Raw genomic sequence first — 18,259 nt, forward strand, 5'->3', positions numbered from 1 at the left:
ACTGCTGGGCTGCCAGGGAATTTCCTTCCTCCAGCCCTTCAAAAGTTTCATTCCATTGTCTCCTGGCTGCCACTGTTTTCGATAACAAAATTAGGTTAGAATTCTTATTCTTGTTCCCTTGAAGGTAACGTATGTTTTTCCCTAGCTCTGTCTCATCTTCGGTTTTTTGCCATTTGACCATGAAATGCCCATTTATGACCTTCTTTGTTCCTACCTTACTTGGTCTGTGGAGTTTATTGAATCAGCAGTGGACGCTTTTGGCCATCATCTCTCCAAATGTTTATTCTGCTTCTCTTCATTTGCAGAGAGAGGGAAAATTGCTCTTTACTGACTCACAGGTCATTAAGGCTCTCTCCCCTCTTGTGTGTGTGTGTCCCCTTTTTCTTTTTGTATTCAAGCTTCAGATTGGATAGTTTCTACTGGCATTTCTTTGAGGACACTGATTCTTCCTTCTGCCATATCCAGGGCACTATTCATCTGGGTAAATTTTCATTCCCAACTGTTTTCCATTTCTAAAATTCCATTTTCTTTCTTCTTTCTCTGGTTAGCATTTTCATTTCTCTGTTGGAATTCCCCTTACATTCATTTGTTGTGTTCACCACAGCTATACAAAGTCCTTCGTGTATTTATAGCAGTTGTTTCAAGTCCTCATCTGGTCATTTCAACTGAGTCATTAGCGGGTCTGAGTCTATAAATTGCTTTTTTTTCTCTTTTGATCATGGGTCACAATTTCCTGCTTCTTCACATTTCTACTAATTTTAAGTTTTGTTTTTGTGTGTGTGGAGCTTTTGGGTTTTTTTTTTTTTTTAACTGCTGCACAGCATGTGGGATCTTAGTTCCCCAACCAGGGATTGAACCTGTTCCCCCTGCATTGGGAGCCCAGAGTCTTGACCACTGGACCACCAGGGAAGTCCCTACTAATTTTAAATTTCATACCGGGTATTATGCATACTATGTTGTAAAAGTCTGTTAAAAAAATTGCACTTTGTTCTGGCAGGCAGAAGTTACTGAAGTTACTGGCAGGTCACCCGGTCCCCATGTGGACAAGTGACGCCCTTGGCCCTGGAGCATCCACCTCTCTTAGTCTTGGAGGGCGGCCCCTCCTCCTACGATGTGCCCCTTAGTTTTACAGAGTGTTCAACAGCTTCCCGAACCTGGTGAATCCAAAACCCTGTTTAAATATGTTTAAACCCTGTTGGCTGTTAAATCTCTGCCCAGCAATTTAGCTTGCAAACGTTGCTTCTCCTTAAAGCCTCACCGCGTGCTTGCACAGTTTGAGGACCAGTCAAGGCTTCTGAGATGGCTCAGATGGTAATGAATTCGCCTGCAATGCAAGAGACTCGGGTTCGATCCCTAGGCCGGGAAGATCCCCTGGAGGAGGAAGTGGCAACCCACTCCAGTATTGTTGCCTGGGAGATCCCATGGACAGAGGAGCCCGGCGGGGCTACAGTCCGTGGGGTCGCAAAGAGTCAGACATGACTTAGCAACGAAAACAACAAGAATCCGAGGGAGGCTGGTCTGATGATGTTGGGTCTCCCGCCTTGTGACTCATTCTTCTCCAGAACTTCTGCTTCCTAGTCTGACCACAGCGGCAGTCCCGACCTGTGACGTAGATCTCCTCATTTCAGCTAAGACTGATGCTGTTAGTGCCCAGGTGCTCAGTCATGTCTGACTCTTTGTGACCCCGTGGACTGTAGCCTGCCAGGCTCCTCTGTCCATGGGATTCTCCAGGCAAGAATACTGGAGTGGGCAGCCATTTCCTCCTTCAGGGGATCTTCCTGGCCCAGGGATCTTGCGTCTCCTGCGTTGGCAGACAGATTCTTTACCCCTCGCTGCTTTTTTGGTTAAGCTCTATTTCCCCCGGAATCCCACAGGAAGTAAAGAGTTCCCACAGGGAAAAGCCAGGTCAGTGTACAGCTCACTCCCTGTGTTCCCGCCTTCTTTCAAGGACATCATCCCTTTCTGGTTTCGCCTGTTTTTGACTGTTCTTTAAAGCTTTCATGTAATCGATCTTAGGACTTCCTTGGTGTTCCAATACAGGATCCTGCTTCCAATGCAGGATGCATGGGTTCAATCCCTGATTAGGGAACAAGGATCCTACGTGCCATGTGTTAGGCCAAAAAAAAAAAAAAAGTAATTGATGTTAAGATTTTGTTCAGAGCTTATTATTGGGGGGCTGGTCCTAAACCTCTCCAGTTCTGAGGGTCTTCCTGCCTAGTGACTGTCGCTTGCAAACTAGGTAGCAAATAATTTTCTATGATATTTTCCTTTGAACTGCTAAATTCTGTTTCCTCATATGTTGAATTATTGTTTATCCTTAGAGTCATTTCAGAGACTATCACCTTGTTATTTTACCCTATTTTTTAAATTAAAAGACCTTGTTTTATGTCAATTCCTTTTCCCCTTTTTCCTTTGAGTACTGGAAGCATGGATATTAAGGAAATGTACTGTACAGATGCTTGGCTTCTGACTTTGTACTGATGGCTCATTCACAGGTGTTGCCGAAGGGCCGCAGGAGATGAAACCCCCAGGCCCCGCCAATGCCAGCGGGATGCAGGTTGATTCAGGAGAAACGGAAATCCTCAGAAAAGCTGTCGAAGACTATTTCTGCTTTTGTTACGGTAAAGCTCACCTTAGGCATTCATTCCCTGACTAGTTCACTACAGAAGACGGTGTTGTTTAGTCGCTCAGTCGTGTCCAGCTCTACAGACCCCATGGACTGTAGCCGCCCCCAGGGTCCTCTATCCATTGGATTCTCCAGGCAAGAATATGGAATGGATGGCCATTTCCTTCCCCAGGGGATCTTCCCGACCCAGGGATGGAACCCTCATCTGCTGCATTGGCAGGCGGGTTCTTTACACTGAGCCACTAGGGAAGCCCACAAGATGGCGTTCAGTTCGGTTCAGTTCGGTTCAGTCGCTCAGTCACGTCCGACTCTCTGCGACGCCGTGAACCGCAGCATGCCAGGCCTCCCTGTCCATCACCAACTCCCGGAGTCCATCCAAACCCATGTCCATCGAGTCGGTGATGCCATCCAACCATCTCATCCTCTGTCGTCCCCTCCTCCTCCTGCCTTCAATCTTTCCCAGCATCAGGGTCTTTTCATATGAGTCAGCTCTTCAAATCAGGTGGCCAAAGTATTGGAGTTTCAGCTTCAACATCAGTCCTTCCAATGAACACCCAGGACTGATCTCCTTTAGGATGGACTGGCTGGATCTCCTTGCAGTCCAAGGGACTCTCAAGAGTCTTCTCCAATACCACAGTTCAAAAGCATCAATTCTTTGGTGCTCAGCTTTCTTTATAGTCCAACTCTCACATCCATACATGACCACTGGAAAAACCATAGCCTCGACTAGATGGACCTTTGTTGGTAAAGATGGTATTAGAGATCATTTTATCAGCGTGACTACATAAACCATCTCTAACATTAGAGAAATCCACATTTTCATCAAGCGAACAGCCAGTTAAGTACCAGATCAACATGGTCTCTTCCCATTTGTCAGAACCTCTGTATACATCAGCCTTCAGTCTTTGTGGAGCCTGCTCCCCACAGCCATGTAGTTATGGCAGATGTTCACGGTTGGTTCACACACCAGCCTCATCGTTGGTCTCCCCACAGGCCTGGAGACAGAAATTTTTTTTAATTTATTTTTTAATGGGAGGAAAATTGCTTTGAAATGCGTTGGTTTCTGCCGTACAACAGTGCGAATCAACCATAATTATACATATACCCCCTCCCTCCCGAGCCTCACTTCCCTGAGACGGTGGTGGTTTTTTTTTAAGTACCTGCACAGTGCTTTAGATAGGGTTGTTCCCAGGTGGTTCAGTGGTTAAGAATCTGTGCTTCCACTGCCAGGGGCATGGTACTATGCCAGAAGTAATATCTGGCATGCAACACAGTGCATTTAAAAACACACACACACACAAAACAAAAAACCACTTAAAAGCTAGATAACAAGGATGTCTGCAGGTGTAATATTTGCATTAGAAGCCCGTTAGCATCTTCGGGCCTGGCTCCCCTTTCCTATACAGCTGCACACATCTGTGTGACCTGCAGTGGGCGTTTGTATTTGGGGGCCCCAGCTAGGGGATCTTAGGGTCTCAGGTTAAACTTCCCTGTGGGAAATGGGGCTGCAGGACCTTGGGGATGGCCAGTGGTGCAGAGAGACTGTCACAGCCCCAGGTGGTGGAGGACATAAGGCCTCAGCTCTCTACAGGCAAGGCCTGGTCTGTGCCGTGGACACAGGGAGTAGGCTTTGGGCTGGGCCCTCATCCTCAGCTGGCAGCATCGTGAGTAACCAGTGGGGTCTTCCCTGCAGCCCTGCACCAGGGCGAGTACCCTGCATTGTGCAACCGCCAAGAGAAGAGACAAAAAGACCTATTATTGTCTTTTCTTTCAGAAATGGATCATTTTTAGTTTACTTATTGAGATATAAGTAAATATAAGTTGACTTACCTTATATTAGTTTCCAGTGTACAACATACTGATTCCATGTTTTTATAGATTATGCCATCGGTTATTTTCCCTTCTGTGAAGATTTAAAGGAAAACAGATTCTATGTATTCTTTTGGCCCTTTGATTGGAAATGTTACAAACTTGAGATAGAGCGGCACGGGACACTTTAGGATTTTCATAAACTTTGGAGCCAGATGTCACCACCTGGGTTTGACACTAACTGAAATTGATGGTCAGGGTCTTTTACACTCCTGTTGTTTAAAGATATCCTGCTGGTGCTTCCAGGCAAAGCCTTGGGGACGACAGCCATGGTACCTGTTCCCTACGAGAAGATGCTGACGGACCAGGAGGCGATGGTGGTTCAAGGGCTCCCAGAAGGGGTCCCCTTCCAACACCCTGAGAACTATGACCTTGCAACGCTGAAGTGGATTTTGGAGAACAAAGCGGGGATTTCATTCCTCATCAACAGGTGACAGGCTCTCCCCCTTTTCTCACAGCTGGTTCATCTGAAGATAAACTGACAACTTAATTTCAGCTGGTTAAATCTGTCCCGTTACATTTATTTATTGGGATTGCTGTATTTATATAAATAATTTTATTTGTCTACTTTTGACTGTGCTGGGGCTCCACTGCTGCGTGGGCTTTGCTCTAGTTGTGGCGAGCGGGGGCTCCTCTCTAGCCGTGATGCGCAGGCTTCTCATTTCAGTGGCTCCTCTCGTTGCCGAACACAACCTCTAGGGCACGCGGGCTCAGTAGTGTGGGATCTTCCCAGACCAGGGATCAACCCATGTCTCCTGCATTGGCAAGCAGGTTTTTTTACCACTAAGCCACCTAGGAAGCCTGTCCCCTTACGTTTGGAAGTTGGTTCTTCAGATGTTTCTCTGTGTCTGGTGTGTTTATGTCAGCTGCTAACATATGGGGTTTTTTTGCAGACCTTTCCCGGGTCCAGTGAATCAGCCAGGTAAGTGACAGCTTCTCCTACTTGGTGACTGCCCACTTTGCTTTTCTTAGTTAAAGTGCGAGTTTGGCACATTCTCACACTTGTTTAGGCTGTGCCTTTCCCACATTGAGGAGGCCCCCTCTGATCCCGGGACCTGGGGTGATGTTTGCAGGGACGACAGCTCAGGGAAACACACACACCCAGCCCAGGAGCTGAGACACCACCCTCCTCCAGCTTGCGTGCCAGCGGACTTCTGCGTCCAGCCTTCACAGGGCTGGAGACCTACCTTGTCCACATGCATAGGAATGTGAGGATGCTGGTCTTTGCGCACCAGCTGCGGGCTAGGCGTTGTGGGCTTCAGGAGTAGGTCTGGGCTGTGTGGCCATTTCTAAGATGTCTGCGAGAAGGAATGAGGCTGTTCAGAGAACCAGGGGTGCTGACCCTGAGAGCCCTCGGAACAGGGTTAGAATTGTGTGGTCAGAAGAGCTTCCCGAGATAAGCAGGGTCTTAACAGCTTGGTTCCCCCAGGAAGCCGATTCCATGTGGTCAGGCAGAAAGCTAGGTGCAGGGTGTTGGAGACTGTGTTTGGGAACCCAGGATGACTTATACTCTCCTCATGATGATGAAGGGACCAAAAAAAGAAGCTATCTTACCAGGAGCATTTAGAGATCCATCTACGCCCACTTCTTGTTTTCTCAGATCATTATTCTGGATGTAGTTGGAAACCTTGGGTCGTGAAAGGGTCATGAAAGACCAGGTCTAAAGAGAGTGTCGTGCTGAGCCTACATAAGTGCAGAAACCACTTATGGGGTGGGTGGGGGTCTCACTGTCCACACCTCGGGGTACAGAGGGTGATGAGACACCCCTGTGCATGGACTGCTCACAGAGCAAGTATTTCTGGAGCAGTTGTGACTTCCTGGGGGCCCAGCTCACCTTAAAGGAGGGACTGGAGGGTGAGGGGTGGCTGGTGACTGCTGTCCCAGGCGGCTTGTGTTGTCCCTACAGAATAATGATAATAACTGCTGACACATCCTGTGATGGACACTGTTCTAAGCACTTTGCATGGATGAATGGATCCGTACTCAGCCACCATCCTCAGATGAGGACGCTGAGGCATGGGGAGGCTTAGTAACCTGCTGGAGGCCACTCTGGCCCCAGGCTGCTGCTCAGCCCCCATCTTGCCCACACTGGTGGCCCAGTCCTTGGGGGCTGCTTTGAGCTGGTCCCTCAGCTGCCCTTCTCTGATGACCTGGCACCTGGAGTTCTGTCCTCTCTGTATTTCCCTTCCCTTTATGTGCCTTTGAATGTTGTCATGTTTCAAGATGCATGAAACCAGCTAGCGTGTGTCTTCTTACACCTGCGCAGGTGGGCCTGGGCTGGTAACCGACACCGATAGGTCAGTGACATCACCAAGTGAAAGGTAAGGGACAAAAAGAAAATTAACGCCACATCTAAACCCAATGTATTAGTTTTTAGGGTATGGAATGACTTATTTTGTTACATGTTCCTTATTCAAAGGGGTGTTTGGGATTATGAAACTATATTCTGTTGACACCTTTAACTTTCTTCGTGGTGTCATTTAACTTTACAAATTAAAGTCAAGGTAGCTGTGCACTCAGTTTGTGGAGGGGAGGGGAACCATGACATCATGGATATCTGGGGAGTGGGCTCAGTGTCCCGATGCCTGTGGGCAGTTCTTTCCCTGCCCATCTTGACCAGCATTCCCTTCTCCTTTTAGCTGCGCCCCCATCCGTGTGAAGACCGAACCCATGGAAGATTCTGGTATGTACACTGATGCTTGTAGAATGAGTTATTCAGCAGGTTATTATTTGACTCCTTTTAATACCCACTCCAGTATTCTGGCCTGGAGAATTCCATGGACAGTGGAGCCTGGCGGGCTACAGTTCCGTGGAGTCTCAAAGAGTTGGACACGACTGAGCAACTTTTACTTTCACTTCACATTTTATGTAAAAATGGTACTTTCAGTAAAGCAGGACTAGAGGGGAACTTCCTCAACTTGATAAAAAAAATCTTCAAAAGACATATAGTTGACATCATATTTAATGGTGAGAAACTATAATTTTTCCCACTAAGATCAGGAAGGATGTCCCCTCTCATCACTCCCTTTCAGTATCATACTGAAAGTCCTAGTTAATGCACTAAGACAAGAAAAGGAAATATACGGTATATGATTGAAAATAATGAATAAAATTGTCTTTAATTTTCAGATGATCCATTGGTCCATGTAGAAAATCCAGTTGACCTCAACTGTGGCCATATTTGCAGAATCATATTTTACTCAAATATCTAGAAAAAAGTCTTCTAGTTCAATAAATACTGGGTACTAAAATGTTATCGGGCTTCCTGGGTGGTTCAGACAGTAAAGAATTCGCCTGCAATGCGGGAGACCTGGGTTTGATCCCTGGGTTAGGAAGATCCCCTGGAAAAGAAAACGGCTACCCACTCCAGTATTCTGACCTGGAGCATTCCATGGACAGAGGATCCTGGCAGGCTACAGTCCATGGGGTCACTAAGTAGATATATTTGTAGGTAAAGTATTATTTTAATCATATGGAAATTAGAACTTGACTGTTAAATAAGTAAAAAAGTCTTAAACATATATTTGGAATTATGAATTTGATTTATGAATAAAGTATGAATAAACAACTTGTTTTATTGCTTTCTTACACTCTGTAATTTCTAAATTTTCTACAGTAGACATGCATTACTAAAATAAGCTATATTGGCAGAAAAGAAATCCTTCTTTGATGGATGAGAGCAGTTAACCCCCATCCCTGCCTCTCCCACTTCTCAAAAAAGAAAAGAAAAAAGAAAAATGGCATTAGGGGAAAATGTTAGAGGTTAAAAATAGAAAAAAATTTAAAAGTCAAATGTTTAATCAAGGGATGGGAAAATATTGAAAGCATTAGGAGTTAAAAGCTTCAGCAACCTAAACTAAACAAGTACATAAAATTAAAGCTCAAACCTCAGAAAGATAAAGATGAATGCAAACTGGCTCTAAGGGGGGAAAGGGCTTCCCTGGTGGCCCAGCAGTAAAGAATCTGCCTGCAATGCAGGAGACAAAAATTTGATCCCTGGGTCGGTCGGGAAGATCCCCTAGAGAAGAAAACGGCAACCCACTCCAGTACTCTTGCCCGGAGAATCCCATGGACAGAGGAGCCTGGAGGCACACAGTCCCTGGGGAAGAAAGAGTTGGACGTGACTTAGTAACTAAACCACCTACTACCATAAGGGGGTAAAACTAGAATTTAATAATGTTTAGAAAAGCAATCTAAAAATAAGAAACAGTTCCAAACTTCGAAAAGTTAAAATTAAGTATGAGAGACTCTAAAAGAAAAATATTCAATATTAAGAAAACATGTAGAGGAAAGGCAAAGAGAGACTTTATCTTCAGTGACATGGAGGTCAGAGCACCCACGTTTCTGAAGGTGTCAGGGTGTGGTTTATGCCAGGCTGCCTCCCCCTGTCCCTCGGGGAAGGAGAGCCTGACCCCTCCCTTGTCATCCACCAGGGTCACTCCCGTCTACATGTAAATGTGTGTTCGGTGGAAGCTCCACCTTAAATATCAGGGTCTGAAAAAGGAGTGCTTGTGCATTATAGTTATTCTAGGTAAAACCAACACAGGTCAGTGCGGAGCCGAGGATTTCAGCTAGCAGAATTCAGCTGTGTAGTCTTCATCCCCCTTATGCGTGATGCCCCTTTAATCTTAGGGATGTGTGTGTTCTCGGTCATGTCTGGCTGTGTGACCCTATGGACTGTAGCCCACCAGGCTCCTCTGTGCATGGGCTTTCCCGGGCAAGAATACTGGAGTGGGGTTGCCATGTCCTCCTCCAGGGGATCTTCCTGATCCAGGGATCAAGCCCTCATCTCCTGTATCTCTTGCATTGTAGGCGGATTCTGTACCGCTGAGCCACCAGAGAAGCCCCTTTAATCTTGGCCATGATGCATTTCCAAGATTCAGAGATACATTTCAAATACATTCTGCCTGTGTCTCTGTTGGTCATGGAGAATTTAAAACCCCAAGCCACAGTCTCTTCCCTGTTAGAAACTAGGAAAACAAATGAAATGAGAGTGAGCGGTTGTTAGCCCTCCCTGAGTGGGGGGGCCCTTTCATGGAACCATGGTCCCCACCCCCCCACCCCCCGCCTTTCTCTCCTTCCTCACCAGCTGTAGGGTGGATGAGCCATTCCCACTGGCCTTAAAATAGGCCTCTTTTGTTGAGGTCTCTCTTCTTTGGAGATGTGGTTCCCTTTAAGATAAAATATGTTCCCTAATAATGTGACTTTCTGCTGTGAATTTCATGGTACGAATCGCTTCCAGCTGCCTACAGGCTTCTGAGAGCTGACCATCCCTTGGCCTTACTTCCCGTGATGTCTGTGTAGCACCTGACGCACCGAACAGCTGTTTAAACGGGTTTTGCCTTTTGAATTTTCCCCTCCCCCCAGTCATGTGTTGAGGAAAAACTGAAGCCAGTCTGTTTTCATTACCATTTCAAACACATTCTGCATTCTGCAGCATCAAATCTGCTTTCAGTTGCCTGCACTGAACAGGAATTTTTCTTTGACAGCCCAGCCGTCACGTATTTCAGATGTTTGTTAGTAGAGTCATTAGTGCCTAATCAACTTGGAAGTTGTACCTAAAAGTTTGACTCTAAGTTACAAAAGCTATACACGTTTCAAACAAAATTCAGGCTAGTGATATGTGAAAAGTGAAAGTCACTCAGTTGTGTCCGACTCTTTGCGACCCCATGGACTATACAGTCCATGGAATTCTTCAGGCCAGAATACTAGAGTGGGTAGCCTTTCCCTTCTCCAGGGGATCTTCCCAACCCAGGATCGAACCCAGGTCTCCCACGTTGCAGGTAGATTCTTTACCAGCTGAGCCACCAGGGAAGCCCTTGTGATAATCACATTCTTTTTTTTTTTTTTTAATAATCACATTCTTTAATACCCCATCTCACTATCCCTTTGCCAACAGAGCTGTTAATTTCAGAAGACCCCCCCCCCCCAGCCCCACCCTGGAACTTGTTAATTAATGCTGAACGGTGAAATCCCAAGCTGTGTCACAATTACTGTTTTGCATCTGTTAACTTTCACAGTTAGGTTATATGTGTACTTCGGTATCAGTTATCTATTGCAGTATAAAAGACCACCCGCACCCCAGAACTGAGTGGCTTCAAACTGTGACTCAGTCTTTCTCACACATATGTGTGTGGACCAGGCCGTCCTCCTGGGTCTCTCTCCTCTGGGCCCCACATTCTCCAGGCTCATTCACCCGGCAGCTCTGCTCAAGAAACAGCAGAAGCGGAGGCACAGGCACTTTTCAACCCTCTGTCTACATCCCATTGGCCGAAGCAAGTCACATGGCCGGGCCTGGCTTTACAAGGTGGAGTAGTTTTCCACTTGGAGAAATCAGGAGTGGGAAAGTTACGGTGCCCACAGGCATGTATATGGGACGGGAGACATCTGTGGCTAATTTTTGCCTTCTCCCACACCTTTCTCTGATAAAACCTTTTGGTTTTACTAATGTAGTTTCCCCAGGTTTTGAAATTCATCGTGTTGTAGTAAGTAAATTAAGATAATCTGTGCCAATTCAGGACCTGTTACAGAGGAAGATTTACAGTATTTCATGTAAATACATGTACATATTCAGCCATCTTGAAAGAGAAAATCTCCCCAAACTTGGAACTAGACCTCTTTCTCCTTTCCCCCCTCCCTCCATCTTCCCCTCCATCTTTCATTCCTTTTTTGTTGTGTTATTATATTTTATGTGGATTAACCCATTTGTTCATAGTGCATGAGCTACAAGTGCTTTTGCTGACTGCAGTGTTACTGTGTTAATCCAAACAACCTGGAAGGTGTATGAGCCGGTCACATCTCTGTTGGTGAGTTTAACACATCATTTTATAATTTCCATTGCATTCCAAGGTATTTCACTGGAAGCGGCAGTTGTGTCAGTCAAGAAAGAATCAGAAGATCCTAATTACTATGAATATGGTATGCAAGGTAATACCATTTTATAATAACTTTCTTCTCTAACAGTTATCTGTGATGGAAGCTTTTAATTAGTGCTCATCTGAACAAACAAAGAGTCATAAAGATCCATGTATATTTACGTAGAGTCTTCTACAATGCCATTAAGGTGAACAATTTCACAGTCATAAAATAGATTGCATTAATATGTAGCCTGAATCCATATGATTCTGGGCATATGTGACTGTAAAGGTATTTCAGGCTTTGTTTTACTTGAGTTTGTCTATTAAATATTGTTTTGGGTGTTCTAAAATATTTCCCTCTTAATCCTCTTCTGTCCAGTCTGAGTTGCTGAGAAGATATTGAGATAAAAGAGATGCAGACAGAGTTAAGAAACTCAAGTGCCTTTTTTTACTAGAAAGGCAGCATATGAGTTCACTGCCAGCATATAAGTTCAACAGGAAGAAGACGGTCGTTACCAAATATATAAACGTTCCAAAGGTGGTGCAGGTGGGGTGTCTATGTGGTTGGGTGGCTCAGTTCTCTACCCAAAGACCAGAATCCTGCCGGACCCCAACTGACGATGGTTGACGATCGGCTGGGGTCGTCATAGTGATAGGATACCGTCTTGTTGCTATGACTACTGCACGGTGTTCAGATCCTTTCTCCATCTTCCACCTCCACTGTGAGTGGATGCAGAGTGTGGAACAATTTGCAGTTAGAGCCTCAAACATTATCAGATTGAAAATGTTTCCTTACAAAATCGTAAACTTTGGAATTTCCCTGCAGCATTACTTAGCTCTGTAAGTTTTACTAAAAACACCTCTTCCGAAAGATCTAAAAGGCAGAGACCAACAGAAGTTCTGTTGTAGTTGCTCGGTCGTGGGCCAACCCCACCCACCCCCTCTGCCCCGTCCTGCCCTGTGCCCCATGACCAGTCTCCTTACATCTGGGCAGAGGGGCAGAGGATCTCTTTTTCAGCCCATCCCAGACGCCCTACCCCACCCCAGTCGTGTATTCTTTGAAAACTGGGATCTGTCCATGTCTCTCCCCCATTCATGTTGTCTGCAGCTCCTTATCACCTGTGAAGTCCCAGTTTCCTTCCATGTTCCTATTGTTCCTTTTCTTTTTTGGCCGCCCCATGAGGCCTGCAGGATCTTAGTTTCCTGAGACAGAGTGAAGTAGCTCAGTTATGTCCGACTCTTTGCAACCCCATGAACTGTAGCCTGCCAGGCTTCTCGATCCATGGGATTTTCCAGGCAAGAATACTGGAGTGGATTGCTATTTCCTTCTCCAGGGGATCTTCCCAAACCAGGGATCCAACCTGGGTCTCCTGCACTGCTGGAAGACTCTACTTGAGCCACCGGGAAAGCCCTAGAAGTGAAAATTGCTCAGACCCCGTGGACTACACAGTCCATGGAATTCTCCAGGCCAGAATACTGGAGTGGGTAGCTGTTCCCTTCTCCAGGGGATCTTCCTACCCCAGGGATCGAACCCAGGTCTCACATATTGTGGGCAGATTCTTAACTAGCTGAGACACAAGGGAAGCCCAAGAATACTGGAGTGGGTAGCCTATCTCTTCTCCAGCGGATCTTCCCGACTCAGGAATCATACCAGGGTCTCTTGCATTGCAGGTGGATTCTTTACCAGCTGAGCAGACCAGGGATCAAACCTGTGCCCCAGGCAGCGGAAGCTCAGAGTCTTAACCACTTGACCACCAGGAAAGGCCCCCTACTGCTGTTTCTGGTGTCCCCTCCTATGTCATCTGCCTCCCCCACCATCACCCTCCCTCTGTTCTTCAGACATGCTGCTCTGAATATGGTTCCTCGAACAAGCCCTGAATCCCCCTTCCACAGGGCTTTTATATAAGCTGATCCCTCACTGTGGCTCCCCATCCTATCCTGCAGACTTCTGAGGAGCGTCCCCCTTCTTTCTGGGCACAGTCAGAACCTCAACTCCTGCAGGGAACTTCCAGCATTTAGTATGACCTGCTGTGTGTGTGCCATCTTAGTGCCCTGACCAGGGATTGATGCCACCCCCCACCAGCTCCCCACATTGGAAGGGTGGAGTCTTAACCACTGGACCGCCAGGAAGTCCTGTATTTATACTTTTGCCGAGGACTCCCTCAGCTAGTGGCAGGAAACACAGCATCTTATTCCCCCCCCCCCCAACCCCCCGGAGTCCCAAGCCCAAGACTTTCTACATCCTGGACACTCAGATGTGCTTGCTGAATTCAGGGTGAAGAATCAGTGTAACATTTGTTTCTAAATGCCTGTTGTTTGGAACAACAGGCATTTAGAAACAAATTCTTGACTCCCAAGAATATATTTTTATACTTAAATGATCAAATTGTGTACAATCAGGGATAAGATACTTAACAGATTCTGCTCTGAAAGGCAACAGTGAAATAAATTAGATGCACCTGCAATCACTCTATTTTAACTTTTCAGAAAGAAGTACATTATTTGAAGAGAAATATTCACTTTAAACCTGTGACTTTATAGTCTTTCTCCTGCTTGGCTTGGAAGTGACAGAACCATTCAAGACATCTTTGTAGAACAGCTTCCTTCTTGATGCCGAAAAAGTTCCAGATTGCCTGACATCATGGACAATATTCCATAGCACTGAATGTTTTTATAACCACTTAAGGTTAAATATGTGCTGAAGTATTGATATCTTTCTGTCTCCTTTAAGTAAGGGAGATAGTTTTAAATCCAAAAAGACAATCAACGTGACTTGCTCAGAATGGCGGCGGGTCCCTAGGACGCCCCCAGTGAAGTCAGCCATGTCCCCACAAGTGCTCAGAAGCTACCCTCACACACACCAGGACCTCACGATCCATCTGCAACACAGATCTCTCAGAAGACCCCCAACACAACGTCTACACAGGTGCATATAGTACCTTGGCCCCCGCAAAGCCCATGCAAGTCCCACAGGTCTTCTACGTGGGGACCCCGTCTCCCCCCTGGAAATGAAGACTGCCCTGTACAAGCTTTGCTGAGCTCTACTGCACCCAGCCTTCCTTGATGGATGTCAGAGCATCAGTACCGTTCTGGTTTCTTCCCGGCTGATGCTGTGTGATGTGGGGGGAAAGGCTTCCGGGATGGGGGAACAAGGATACAGAAGCCCAAGGTCAAGGAATTAATATAGCCTTCCCCGAAATACATCACTCTAGCACTGACCCTTCTGCCTTCCTTTTCCACATTGAAATACCCAATACATTGATTACACAGAGCCCAGCTGGATATGCAGGATAATCTTTTCTGAAGATTAACCATGAGGACACCTAATCCCATCTGCATCCTATCCGCCCCTTGCCATGTAACATTATATATATTCACAGGTTTTGGATATCTTTTTTATTGCCAGGGTAGGGTGGGGGGTGGGGGCATCTGCCTATACAAATAGTAAGCAATTGTACGCCAACAAATTGAGTCACCTAAATGAAATGGACAAACCACTGAAACTGACTAAGGATAAAACACAAATTTTGAATCGTCACATAACAAGAATTTTGAATAGTCATTGAAAAGCTTTCTACAAACAAAAGCCCAGGATCAGGTGACTCCACTGGTGAATTCTACCAAGTGTTTCAAGAGTGAACACCAGAACTTCAAAAACTCTTACAGAAAATAGAGGAGGGAATGCTTCTCGACTCATTCTGTTAGGCCAGCATCACCCTGATACCAAAACCAGACAAAACACCGCCAGAAAACTACAGAACCATATCGCTTATTAACAGATAAACAAAAATCCTCAATAAAACAGTCATAAGTTTATCCATCAGACCTGTTGGGTATGTACCTCCGCCCCAGGCCTGCAAAGCTTGAGAACAAAGAAAAAGCCCCGCAACAAGGACATCAATGGCTTATTGGACAGGGGACCTTGCACATCTGAAGCAAAGTCCTGGAGCAACACGCACCTTGTGCAGCAAACGGCAGACAAGAAGTGACAGCAACTTCGCTAACTCGGAGGAGGCTTCCATTTATAGGGAGGAACTGACGTCACATGGGCTCATCAGTTACCGGGGAAACCAGCAGTGGTGGGTAGGGGGCAAGAGAGGTAGGTAGTTACTAATTAAGCCGTAATTAAGAGGATGGATGCAGGGTGTGTGTGATGCAGAGTCTGGTTGAGCAGGGAGATGTACTAAGAGCAAGAGAACAGCCATCTTGAATGGCCTGACCACACAATGACCAAATAGTGATTGCTCCTAGGAAGGCAAGATTAGCTCAACCTATGGAAATCAATCAACAGAATAGCAACATAATGAATAAAGGACAAAACCCACACGATTGTCCCCACAGATGTAGGAAAAAGGCGTTTGACAAAATCTAATACCTTTCATGATTTTTAAAAATCGCTCGAGAAACTAGGAACCGAGGGGAACTTTTCCAACATAATTAAGAGCATCTATTTAAAAACTTATATAGATCATGTCGTACTTAAAGACTGAAGACTATCCCCCAAGACCAGGAACAAGACGAGTATGTCTGGGACTTCTTCAGTGGTCCAGTGGTTAAGAATACGTCAGCCAATGCAGGGGACGTGGGTTCGATATCTTATTCAGAAAGGGCCCACATGCGGGGCAACTAAGCTCGTGCACCACAATTACTGAAGCCCCTGCGCCTAGACCCTGTGTTCCACAACAAGAGAAACCACCGCAGTGAGAAGCCCGTGCTCCGCAAGGAAGAGTAGTCCCCCGTCTGCAGCTAGAGAAAGTCTGCACACGGCAGCAAAGGCCCCGCACAGTGAAAAGTGATGATTAATTTTTTTAAAAAGGCAAGTATGTCTGTTCTTGCCACTTCTTTTCAACAGTGTATTGGAGGTCCTAGGCAGAGCAATTAGGCAAGATTAAAAAAGAAATCCAGATGTGTGTCTCCATCTGGAGCCAGAGATCGGGAAAGACAAAGATAAAGGGTAGATGGATCTTTTTTGTACTATTTTATTTTTGCAACTTTCCCGTAAGTTTAAAACTACGTCCAGTATAAAGTATGTGTCTTTTTTCCTCCAAGACATGTAAGAGAATTGAGGAAACTTGAACAATGACTAGATATGAGATGATGATAAGGAATAATTCTTCATTGTGTGGGTCATCACGATGTGGTGACGCTAACAGAAGAGAGATGTACTTCCTTCAATGCAGGTATTTGCAGACTGAATTCCAAGATTTACCGTAAACTACCAATGGGTGTAGTTACTTTTCTTTGCTGACAAAGTTCGTATACTCAAAGGTATGGTTTTTCCAGCAGTCTTGAGAGTTGGACTCTAAAGAAGACTGAGCTTCAAACAATTGATGCTTTCAAACTGTGGTGTTGGAGAAGACTCTTGAGAGTCCCTTGGACTGCAAGGAGATCCAACCAGTCAATCCTAAAGGCAACCAACCCTGAATATTCATGGAAGGACTGATGCTGAAGCTGAAGCTCCAATATTTTGGCCATCTGATGCTAAGAGCCGACACATTGGAAAAGACCCTGATGCTGGGAAAGACTGATGGCAGGAGAAGGGGACAACAGAGGACCAGATGGTTGGATGGCATCACCAACTCCATGGACATGAGTCTGAGCAAACTCAGGGAGACAGTGAAAGACAGGGAAGCCTGGTGTGCTGCAGTTTTGGGGGTTGCAAAGAGTCTGACACAACAACCAGTGTTGGGGGGGCGGGGATTGGGGCACAGATAGAATGACCTGAGTCAATGACTTGATGCTGGAGGATGGACAAATGGCCTCATTTTGCCTTCTCTCTGCTTTTCTGTTTTAAGTTTTTCCAAAGCATAGGTTAGGGAAAAAAAAAAAAACATAAAGAAAGGATCGTTTATATGAATTCGATTTCCAGGAGTCTATAAATATTTCGTGGGTATTCCTGTGTGGGTCTTGAATTCTTTGCCTTAGTTTCAAATGATGTCTTTTTTAAAATATGTGTTTCTGCCTTTTTAATATATCGTTTGCTTTCCTTTCAGAGAGCCGTCGTCCTTCTGCAGGCACTGAATTAATTGAAATGGAATTACCAATGGAAGGTTAGAAAATTGAGGCATTCTCTCTCTTTTTTTTAAGTTTACAGTATTTTGCAGAGAATAAACTTTTTTAAAAAAGACTTTTTTTGATATGAACCATTCTTTAAAAGTCTTTATTGAATTCGTTACAATACTGCTTCTGTTTTATGTTTTGGTTTTTTGGCCCCGAGGGATGTGGGATCTCAGCTCCCCGACCAGAGATCAAACCCAAACCCCCTGCCCTGGAAGGTGAAGTCTTAACCACTGGACTGCCAGGGGAGCCCCTTGTTTGATTTTTTTAAAGCTTTCTATTTCATGCCAGTCCTTTAATTCTTTCTTTCTTTATTGACCGAACCACATGGCCTACCAGATTTCAGTTTCCTAGCCAGGGATTAAAACCCACGCCATGGTAGTGAAAGCCCAGAATCCTAACCACAAGGCCACCAGAAAACTCCCTGAAACCTTTTTATTTTAAAATAGTTATAGTTTGATCCCTGGGTCAAGGAGATCCCTTGGAGAAGGAAATGGTAACCCACTCCAGTATTCTTGCCTGGGAAATCCCATGGACAGAGGAGCCTGGTGGGCTACAATCCATGGGGTCAAAAAGAGTCAGACACAGCTTAGCAACTGAACAACAATAGATTCACAAGAAGCTGCAAGAATAGTACAAGCAATCCAATGTGCCTTCACCCATTTTTCCCTAAAGTTTACATCTTATACAATGATAGTACAAAATCAAAACAGTCTTGTGTTCTAGTCTTTCTTCTTTTACTAACAATTAATTAATGTAACAACTGACAGATCATTCTAAAATGAGCCAGTTAGGTGGGATAACCTAGCCAGGCTTTTGTCTGTATGTGGAACTTGTATATTGTTACTGT

The 18,259-nt window shown here is 45.4% G+C and overlaps 1 protein-coding gene across 9 annotated transcripts in view; it reads left to right on the forward strand.

Moving 5' to 3' along the window:
- The window catches only part of LOC110138134 (general transcription factor II-I repeat domain-containing protein 2), a 56,632-nt gene that overhangs the window by 19,279 nt on the left and 19,094 nt on the right, over window positions 1-18,259 (forward strand). For all 9 annotated transcript variants that reach the window (XM_070460191.1, XM_070460192.1, XM_070460190.1 and 6 more), the window contains exons 4-10: window positions 2,496-2,621; window positions 4,742-4,925; window positions 5,389-5,417; window positions 6,762-6,816; window positions 7,135-7,178; window positions 11,345-11,422; window positions 17,346-17,402. In XM_070460191.1, the coding sequence (XP_070316292.1) occupies window positions 2,496-2,621; window positions 4,742-4,925; window positions 5,389-5,417; window positions 6,762-6,816; window positions 7,135-7,178; window positions 11,345-11,422; window positions 17,346-17,402 (573 nt within the window). The remainder of the gene's footprint in view (window positions 1-2,495; window positions 2,622-4,741; window positions 4,926-5,388; window positions 5,418-6,761; window positions 6,817-7,134; window positions 7,179-11,344; window positions 11,423-17,345; window positions 17,403-18,259) is intronic.

This window comes from Odocoileus virginianus, chromosome 33, assembly GCF_023699985.2.
Source record: "Odocoileus virginianus isolate 20LAN1187 ecotype Illinois chromosome 33, Ovbor_1.2, whole genome shotgun sequence".
Classification (NCBI taxonomy): Eukaryota; Metazoa; Chordata; class Mammalia; order Artiodactyla; family Cervidae; genus Odocoileus; species Odocoileus virginianus.